Source organism: Oratosquilla oratoria, chromosome 43 (assembly GCF_046742065.1).
Source record: "Oratosquilla oratoria isolate Oo_2021 chromosome 43, ASM4674206v1, whole genome shotgun sequence".
In the NCBI taxonomy this organism is placed as follows: Eukaryota; Metazoa; Arthropoda; class Malacostraca; order Stomatopoda; family Squillidae; genus Oratosquilla; species Oratosquilla oratoria.
Genome location: NC_134819.1, coordinates 15,915,296 through 15,926,052, shown reverse-complemented (window position 1 = coordinate 15,926,052; position 10,757 = coordinate 15,915,296). Strand labels below are relative to the sequence as shown.

Genomic DNA, 10,757 nt, shown 5'->3' with positions numbered 1-10,757 from the left:
TAACCAGCTTTTGCCTTCAAATTCCCATATATCTGTCAGAACCTCCCACAGTACCCTTTCTGTCTACACTGTCATAAGCCTTTTCCAAATCTATAAAGGCCCCAAAAAACATCCTTATTATTTGCTATAGCTTTCACACATATACTCTGCCTTATACCCCACAAAAATCCTGATCCATGGCCCAACTGCCAACCTTCCCAAAACCTACACTATAACCCCTCACCAATTACTCTGTTCCTCTCCTAATCCTCTCATATGCCTTCTGAACTTACTCTTAACAACACTTTATCACCACTGAAACTAACTACACTCCCATTTGTCCCCTTTTCCATTGTTTAAAACAGAACTGCTTAAATGAGAAAGAAGAGGAAAAGGAGTATAAGAAGAAGCCGAGAGAGGAGTGGGAGGGGAGTGAAGGATAGAGTAGAACTAGGAGTGGAGGAGGAATGGGGATGGTTCAAGGAGGGACTCATAAGGTGGTGCAGAGATGGTGTGGTGGAAAACAAGGAGGGACAGGAGGAAAATAGAAGGAAGGGTAGTGAATGGCGGGGGATTGAGGAAGCAAAGAAAAAGAGTGTGTTTTGAATAGAAGAAGCAGGCTTTCATAGATTGGCTACAAGATTAGGATGAGGAATATTATGAGGGGTTACAAAAGTAAAGGACAAGAGAAGTAAAGCATAAGAATGAAGGAGGCAGAAGATGAGAGCAGAATGTGAAATGGGGATAAGAGTATGACAAAATTTTGAAAGTAATGAAAAAAAAATTGAAGAAAGAAAATTAAGAGAGGAAGATAGATTGATAATGGGAAGAGAAGGCAGTGAGAGGAAGGGTGGGCAGAGTATTTTAGGGAGTTTGCTAAATGTGAAGGAGGATAGGGAGGGAAAGGTAGTTGCAGTGGGAAGCACTAAGAAAATTGACCATGGGGGAGCTGATAAAAATGGACGGAGAATTAAAGGAAAAATGTGAAGGCAGCTGGTTAAGATGATGAGAGCAGTAAGGCACCTCATCTGGAATGGATGTGCCCTTGCAGAATGTCCTGAAAAAAAGGAGGGTACAGTGATGGGTGAACTGGCTGGTGAGGTTTATTTAATGTTTGTTTAAGAGATGGATAAAATGCCAGGGGACTGGAGGAGTGCCTGGAATAGTTCCACTTTACGAGGGAAAAGGGGACAAGTGTGAATGTAATAGTTTCAGAGGGATTAGCTTGCTAAGTGTAGTTGGGGAAGGCTTACGGGTAAGGTCTTGATTTGAGAAGGAATAGGAGAGGAACAGCGGGAGTAATTGGTGGGGAAAAGGGGAAAACAGTGGTAGATCAGATTTTTGTAGGCAAGGCAGATATTCAAAAAAAGCTAAAGGAAAAGGTAAAGAATGTTTTTTGGGCTTTATATGGATCTGGAAAACACAGGCTGACATGGTAGACGGAAAGGCAATGTTGGGAGGCATTGCAGATATTAAGGGGATAGGAGGAAAACTGTTAAAAGCAATCAAGAAGTTTTATTTTTACGAGAGTTAAGTAGAGCTTGTTTTAAGGAATTAGAAATGGGGAAGAGAGTGAGTGGTTTGAGGTTATAGCATTGGTGGTGATGTGTTCAATGTCACCCTGGCTGTTACAATTTATACATGGATGGGGTGGTGTAAGAGGTGAATCCAAAGGTAGTAGGTCAGTTTGTTGTTTGCTGACGACACTGCACTTGTAGCAGGATCAGAACGAGGGATTGAGGACAGTTATTGACAGAGTTTGGGAAGAGTTGTGCAAAAGAAGGAAGCTGAAGATAAATGTGGGTAAAAGTAAGGTGATGAGATGTACAAGGGGAGAAAGTCTCGGCAGCAGATTGGAAGTGAAGTATTAAGGAAGAGAGACTGGAGGGAAGTGGATAGTTTTAGATACTTGGTTGCGAATGTGGCAGGGAAATGGAGGAGTTGTGGATGAGAGGCTAGAATGTCGATTTGAGAGAAATCTGGGAATGGATGCTAAGAGGAGAATTGTAATGAAAGAGGTGATTGTACCAACAAGCAACTGTATAGGGGCCAGGAAACATGGAACATAAGAAAGGAAGAGAGAAGGAATTTGAAATGTGTTTAAGATGAAATGCCTTAGAAGTAAGATAGGTCTGGATAGAGTGAAAAAAAGAGTGAGGTGAGGAGGAGATATGGGATTGATAAGGGGACGTTGGGAGATAGGGTTGATGAGAAGGAGTATTGGGATTTGTTTGGACACAAACCTCCCCCCATGAAAAGATATGAATGTGAAGAAAGACTAGTAAAAGAGGTGTGGAAGGCAGAAGATGGAAGGAGTGTAACATGAGGGGCGCAACCTAGGGATGTGAGATGGATGGATGGAGTAACAGGGGGCATTGGGAAAAGAGGAGAATGTCTGTTGAAGGTAAGGATGGGATAAGACAGAAAGATAGGGGTGAATGGAGAAGTATTGTGTATGGATGATGCTGTTGATTTGCATGGAGGGGGATGTGGGTGGGGGAATGCGATGGGGAGTAAGGGAGTTTGTATGAGAAATAGAATTATGCAGCCCTAAGGGATTTCTCTCCCATTTTCTCCTTTCCTGCATGGGGAGGGGTCACCCAATTTAATGAAGCAAGCCTTGCTGTGGATGTTTTGTGTTCCTTGCGCAAACACTGCCTTCTGACCCAGGGCAGTTGACAAGATGCAGGGATGATCTTGTCATCCAGGAGGTGGCAAGATAAGAAGGAGGGAAGAGGGTAGAGGGGAGTGGAGTATGTTAGGGGGATGGAGGTGGGGTGTGGAGTGGTTTTCTATGCCGTATTATTTTTTGGGGGGGAAAGCGCTTTAATATATGTATGTATGTAAACAGAACTATACAGGCATTACCCCAGTCCTTTGGCACTCTACCATCCCTTTGATACACAATAACCTCACTATTACTGTACCTCCCTTCTTCAGATACTCCACATGACACCCATCAAACCCGAGTGCCTGACCTGCTCTCATAATTTTCAAGACTACTTACACCTTATATTTCTTATTTCTTCCTCCATTTTCCTCTCCCATGATCATCATTTATGTGTTTAGTCTTATTATTATTATCTATTTATTATATTTATTCCACTGCAACCACCAATCCCGCCGTATCCTCCACGTTTAATAACACTCAAAAATACTCTGCCCATCTCCCCCTTGCTGCCTCCTCTTCTGTTAACATCTGTTAATCCGTGCATTTTACCTTTTCTTCTATAGTTGACTCACCTCCCCTTCCTCTCTTAACTTCCTTCCAAAACATCTTTTTATTACTTTCAAAAATTTGCCATACTCCTCCCCTATTTTACATCTGCTCTCCTTTATATATATATACATACATACTTCTCATGTGGTTTTCTTGTCCTACTTTGCAACCCGTCCCTGAACATTTGCTTCTTCTCTTTTGCTACCTTCTTCACTTCGTCATTCTACCACTCAATACCTTTCTTTCTATTGCTTCCCATCCTCCTCGTTCCACATACCATCTTTGCCCACCTATCAATCTCTCCTTGAAAATATCCCCAATCCTCTTCCACTCCTACCTCTACTCCATCTTTCACCACCTTGCACACTTCTCTCAGCTTCTGGTACTCATGCTCGTTTTCTTTTTCATTTAATCAGTTTATCATATAGGACTTGCTAAAAATAGTTTCTTCATTTACAGGTCAAAATTGGTCTTTGGATAGACTTGACAAATACCAGTCGTTTCTATGATCGTTCAGAGGTTGAACAAGAAGACACACGCTATGTTAAGCTTCACTGTCGAGGCCATGGAGAATGCCCCTCTGTAGAATCAAGTCAACACTTTCGTAGACATATGTGATAAGTTCATCCGGAAAAACCCCTTAGAGATAGTTGGTGAGGAATATGGTTGTACTTGCATGTATTTCTTTTGGCTAATGTTTTCAATTCTGGGACCTGTAAGGGGTACCTGCTTGTGGTGGTTCTGCAAGATGGACGGCAGAATCCTCCTCCTGCTACCTATTTTCAAAACCCATTGAACTCCCTCACCACTATCTGGAGGTGCAGCCCCCAAGAGCTGACAGTCTCCAGACTGGGTCCAAAATATCTTTCTAGCAGCTTCAACTGTAAATTCTTCCACCTTTTCACATATGGCACACTGACAACCAGTGACTGCTTCCTTTCTAATCCTATTTTTATCTAGTGACAAGCAGTCCCACACTAATACCTTGCAGACATCAGTCCAATTTTTTTTCCTAGAGAGATCCATGGGAGGGCCTAAGGACTTGTCTTTGGGCTTTCATGGATTTCAAGGAATATGACAGAATTGAGGTAGAGGCATTCTGGAATGTATTTGTAGATATATGGGACAGGTGGAAGTCTTAAAAATAGTAAAAAAAAATTTATATATATATATACATTTTTAGAGTTTGTGTTTGGGTCAGGAATGGAGTGTGAATGGTCTGAAGTGAAAGTGAGGTTGCACCAGGGTTATGTTGCCTTGATTGGTAAGGAAAAATAAATGTGTGAATGCCGAACAGGTGTTTGGAGTTGGTGGGTGAGAGTGAAGGGAAATGAGAGGAAAGCCAGTTATTGTTTGTGGATGACATTGGCTGAGTCTGAGGATAGACTGAAGCAGCTGGTGGTTGAGACTGAAAGGATATATGAGAGGAGTTAACCTAAAAGTGAATGTGAGCAAAAGGTGATGGTATAAAGTGTGATGATAGTGGATTGTATTGTGAATTTTTAGGTTAGAGGCTGGAGAAGTAGAGAATTCTAAGTATTTGGGGTCACAAGTGAAAGTGAATGAAGGAGTGGAGGTATAAGTGAACTATTGAGTAAAGAAAACCAAATGTCAAGGGTGATTGAAAAGTGTTATGAGAAGTGGGTATCTGGGGATGAACTCAAATAGTAGGTCTTATGAAGGAGTGATTGCGAATGTATGGAGCAAAGACTTGGGATGGATGGATAGAGTAAAAAAATATGTGAGTCAGAGAGCATGGGTGGAAAAAGAGTTGTTGTTGTCGTCATTCCCTAGACTGTCTGTCCGAGCAGTCCCGTCTCCCCAAGGAATGCCACAGCCAAAACTGGGTTTTCCCACAAATCCTTTATAGAGTGTATGTTGTGTTGTTTGCGTGCATGATTGTGTATAATGCAGTCTTCCATTATGTGTTGTATGGTATGGGGGTGAAGTATTATATCCTAGGCAGCTGTTCACAATGCGGTCATCCACCTCTTCTGGTAGCTTAGAAGGATTGGGTGCTAGCCGCACCGCAGTCTGGCCTGGTGGACTTTGTCCTTTCGTGGGAGAGAGGATTCAGAAGGGTGGATATCAGGGGGTCTGGCATGCAGCAATGTGTTGTCTTTCAGTGTGTTAATAGAGTGGTGAGTGATATGATTATGAATATGTTTCTGGAGGCTGGTATTTGGTGGTTGTGGAGGAAGAGAAGAGAGTATTTGTGTGTGATAAAGGTGTGTGGATGTTGTTTTGATGTTTCTTGGCATGTGTGGGTGTTCTGTTATGTAGTGTAGTGGGTGTGCTGTGTTTGTGGAGGCTGTGGCAAGTGTTTGTGTGCCTCTCATGTCAAGGTGATCCTTGACTTTGAGGACTTTTGTTTCATGGTGTAAATGGTCTGTAGGTGTTGTATTTGTGCAGCCTGTAATTGTCTTTAGGGCTTTGTTTTGTATCTGTAGGGGGTTGTGGTGTGTACACTGAGATTAGGAGCCCATGCAGGATTTGCATAATTCATCGCTGAGCATATGCATTGTTTGTATATTGTTGTATTAGTTTCTTTGTTTTGTCCAAATGTTGTTCCAGTGATTGACTTAAGTGCGTTAAGTCTAGGTGTGCATTTGTTTTTTATGTTTGTGATGTGTTGTTTGAAAGACATGGATGTATCGTATGTTACACCAAGACGTTTGTGTGTGGTATTAGAGTGTTGTTGATGTAGAGATGAGGTATGTATTTGTGTTCTTTTGTCCAGTTGGTGAGAAGTGTTGCTGTAGATTTGGTTGGAGCTATTTTGAGTCTGTTTGTGATGAACCATGTGTTGAGTGTATCAAGGTATGGCTGGATTATTTCTGCAGCTTTGTCTGTGTTACGATGTGTGCATGTGATTGTTATGTCGTCTGCGTAGGAAGAGATTTGTATTTCTGAGTTGTCTGGTGTGGGTAAGTCATGCATGTATAGATTAAAGAGTGTGGGGGATAGAACAGAGCCCTATGGTACTCCATTCTTAATGTTTCTGATGTGCGATGATTGGCCATTATATGACACATAAGCATTCCTACCTGCCAGATAATTGGCCAGCCATCTTTTGGTGTTATTGTGCATGTCTGTGTTATATATTTTATTTGTTAGGTTGTGGCGGGGGATAGCATCAAAAGCTTTACTAATGTCTAATGTTATAAGAAGTGTTCTGTGGTGGGACCTATCTGAATTGATGCCATCTAAAATTCTTTCTGTGAGGTTTATCAGAAGAGTGTTTGTGGAGTGTAGTGGCCTAAAACCATGTTGTGAGTCAGCAAGGGGAGTATGTGGTGTGACAAGTTTAAGTATTAGGCGTTCAATGACTTTAGAGGGGATGCAGAGAAGTGTGATTGGACGGTGCGATGTTGGGATTGTTGGGTCTTTGTTCGGTTTTGGAATGGTGATTATTTTACCATGCTTCCAGATGTCGGGTATAGTGTTGTGTGAATAGCTGTAGTTTGCAATGTTTGTGAGTGCATGTATACCTTGTGGTCCAATGTGTTTTAGGTAGATGTTACTTATGTTATCAGGGCCACAGGCAGATGAGTGCTTGAGATTATGTATTATGTGTTTTGTCTGACTGTCTATGAAGGGTGTATAGTCTGAGTCTGTGGGAAAGTCTTTCTTATGTCAAATAGTGCGTCGGTCGTCATGGTGAGAAGCGAGATGGCTTGTCTGTGCAAAATGATTTATGAGTGTGTTTGCTTGTTGTCTATTTGAGGGTAGATTGTCTGTTGTTGTGATTATTGCTGCGTGAGAGCGTGTCGTGTTACTGTTGGATAGTGTAATGCTGTTGAGTGTTTTGTACAATTTGCTGGTTTTTGTTCTGTGATCAAGTGTATTGATAAAGTTTTGCCAATTTTGTGTTTTTTGTTCGTGTATTTTATTGGCAATCACAGTGTTTAGTGTTTGTATTTGGTCTGCTATGTTTTGAGGGATAGGTGTGGGGGTATTGTGTTTAAGCGTGTCTCATTGTCTAATGAGGCCTTGGATTTCTGGTGTGAAGTTGGGGTTGTGTGATTTTCTGTTGCCTCTAGGGATGTATCTCTTGTCTGAACAGCATAGTTTATGTTTGTGATTGGTTGTACTGTTAAGTGTTTCAAAATGTTGTTCTGTCTCTTCAGTAAAAACTTCCCAGTTAGCTCTCTTGTAATTGGTGTATTCTTGTTTTGGTGGTGATGATGATTGGAAGGTGGTCAGAACCAAGGGTTCCGACCACTCTCCAAGATGTTGTTGGGGTTAGGCAGGTGGAGCAAAAGGTGATATCAGGAGAGGAGGGAGTGTAGATTATGTGTGTTGTTCATGATAGTCAATGAGTCAAACTGAGACTGTATATCAAGCCCTCTGTGTCAGGGTTGTCGACATACCAGGCCGATGACTTGGCGTTGAAGTCACCAGCAGAACGGATCAGCCAGTCAAGCAGAGTAGTCAGTTGCTAGGAGCACTCCAGTTGGATAGCAGTATATCGCCTACTAAAATAACTTGTACTTAACTACTTACACGTTGACACATAAGACGTCGGTAAGACAATCCGGAGACAGGTACGTAAGACATTGTTGAACGATTACGACCTAAACAGCCTTACAACTTTGCGTAACTGCTTCCGCGATTGCTCCTACCGGCCCCTACCTCTTCTATGGGACCTGTGCCTACCGTAAGTAATTGGTACTTATCGTTAATGTTTCCTAATTCTATTCATTATATGCGGTTACGATCCTGCAATATCCTTTTCTTGTTTTTGTCTTCGAGGATACTTTTCCACTCCTTATAAATTTTTGTCAAAATTTCCCATTTCTCTTCTAACTGTTGTTTCCTCCTTGTGTATCCTTTCCCAGTCTGCTTTTTGAAAAAAATCTTATTTTATCAAAATTTGTTTTTCCATACATCAATCTTCCCTTTCTATATTTTTTCCATGTATTTTCCTCCTTTAGTTACAGTTCAACTAATATGTGGTCACTTTTACTTAATGGTGTCTTATATTAAATCTTGTCCACTATTTCAGGTTCTAATGTGATTATTAGGTCCAGTCTCTTTGGTCCTTCCTCATTTTTATACCTGGTATTCTCTTGTATCCATTGTGTCATTGTATGTTCTATAATCATATCAAGTAGTAAATTTCCCTATATGTTGTCTCCCCCTTTCACTGCCATTTCTTCCCAGCAGATTTCTTTACAATTAAAGTCACCCATTTTAACTCTTCTTCCTCCATCATCCATTGTCTTATTTAGTGTTATCCTTGTGTCTTCTAACATATTTTTGTGTTCTCTCTCTTCCCACAAAAGCCGTTTTAGGAGGCACATAATTTGCCATAAACTTCCTGCTCTTCTTGTCCCTGAACTCTATTTCCATCATAATCATCTGCACTATTCTTTCCATATGTAAAATTCCTCACATTTATATCCTTAGGAACATAATGCCACCCCCTTGTTTTACTTCTCTGTTTCTAATCCAATAATTATATGCGCCATGTCTCACATTGTTGGGTGGTAATGGACCTTTCAATTTTGCCTCTACAATTCCCATTATGTCAGGTTCTTTTACCTTCAGGTAATCATTGAATTCATTCAGGCCTGTTATTAAGCCATCTATATTTGTGAAAGACACTTGTTAATTTTCTGTTACCTCCATCCTGTTTTCTGTTTCCCTTCCGTTTTTCTCTGCTATGAACCATTTCCTCACTTTCATATCCACTATCCAAAAGAATTTCTCTTTGACTCTGTTGGTCTCGTTTTTTTTTTTTTTCTTAGCTTCGATTCTTTTTGTTTTCCCTTCCTCTCCTCTTTATCTCTTTAGCTATACATGTTTATTCTGATCACTTTCTGCTAGTTTTCCTGTTTTTAATAAGACATTCTCTGCTGTCCTTTGTGACCTGAATTTAAACTTAATTGGTCTGGTTTTGCCTCTATATTTCATCAGTTTCTTTCCCTATTTCTTGTTCTCCTTTACTCTTATAGTCCTATTTGGATTATGCTTCTCTTCCATTCCTAATATAATTATACATTTCTTTTTATCTGCTAAGTCTCTTACAATAATCCCCTTCTCTCTCATAACTTTAATAAGTGTGTCCTTAGTTCTTTCATCTGTTGTTTCATTATATCTCTAAAACTCAATTTTGTTATTCTCTTGGACTTTTTTTCCAGCCCTTTACCCCTTTTGCTATGGACTCTTTATTCTCTTTATTATTCCTCTTTAATTCCTCATTCTCATCCTTTACTTCTCTTAATTGTCTTTTTAATTCCTCTATTTCTTTAGATTTTGATTCTCCTTCCTTAGTTCTTCCTGTGTAACTAGGGCAAGTTTGCTAAACCTAACCTCCCATGCTTCGTTCATTTTTGTTAGTTTCTCCTCTAGACTTACTAGTCGGGAGAGGTCATCTCCTCCCTCATTAAATCCATAAAAGTAATTATCTCCTCTTTCCATTGAGCTGCTATTATCTATATTCCTACTTTTAATACCTCTGCTCACTTGTTCGACCTCGTCTGTGTCATCTGCACACCTTTTGTTTCACCCCTTCTGACATCCAAGACCCATTCCTCCACTTCCTTATTTTCTTCCATTTTTCTCAATAATTCCTCCCCTTCTCCGTTTTCTTCACCTGCCCACTACACCACAAGCTTTCCCCTTACCTACTAATACAACACAGGTACTTCCTTGGCACAGCAATCCATGAAAATTGCATTTTTTTCTGGAGTTCCAATCTTCACTGTCTGTCTGACGTGTGTATTTACCTAGTTGTATTATACAGGAAGGGGAGCTATGCTCATGGTGACCCGTTTTTGTATCCTTCAGCATCAAGTTTTTTCTTAAAATCTGAAATAGTGTTTGCACACACTGTTTCTTTGTATAATTTGTTCCAGGTATCTATCACTGTTTTTTTTTTTTTTTTTTTTTTTTCCCTCCAGATCTCCTCTGTAATTATATATTTTTTAGTTTCTTTTTGTGTACTCTTCTTTTTCCATTGTCCCATTTCAATAAATCATTCATATCTAAGATTTCCATTCCTTTCATAATTCTATAGATAGTAGGTCTCCTCATTCCCTTTGTTCCAGAGTTGGTAATTCTAATTTGGACAGTCTTTGTTCATATGTCATTTTGGAAAGAGTTGGTGCCAGTTTTGTTGTTGCTCTTTGTATTCTTTCTAATTTTTTTATATTCTTTTTGGTACTGGGTGTCCATAGTGTTGCTGCGTACTCAAGTTTTTGTATCACTGTAGTTAATTTTTTTTTTTAATCATTTCCTCATCCAAATAGACAAATGCCAATTTTATTGACCTCAATAAATTGTAGGTTTCTCCGACCATTTTATTAATATGTTTGTCCGGTGTCTTGTCTTTGCTGATCATCACTCCAAGGTCTTTTTCAGAGTTTACTTTTTTGACCTCTTCTTCACCAATTTTATAATCTCTCAATATTCTGTTTGTACTTTTTCCAAATTTCATTATACTACAGTTCTTGATAATGAATTTCACTTCCCACTTTTGAGTCCATTTCCAGATCTTGTCCAAGTTTTGTTGTGATGAGTTGCAATCCTCCTCCGTTCTTACTTTCTTTAG

The 10,757-nt window shown here is 40.0% G+C and overlaps 1 protein-coding gene across 1 annotated transcript in view; it reads left to right on the top strand.

Moving 5' to 3' along the window:
• The first annotated feature begins 699 nt into the window (after positions 1–699).
• The window catches only part of LOC143021995 (mRNA-capping enzyme-like), a 196,646-nt gene continuing 186,588 nt past the window's right edge, over positions 700–10,757 (top strand). Inside the window, 3 exon segments of the mRNA XM_076179926.1 lie at positions 700–729; positions 3,659–3,790; positions 3,792–3,852. Of these exon segments, the coding sequence (XP_076036041.1) occupies positions 700–729; positions 3,659–3,790; positions 3,792–3,852 (223 nt within the window).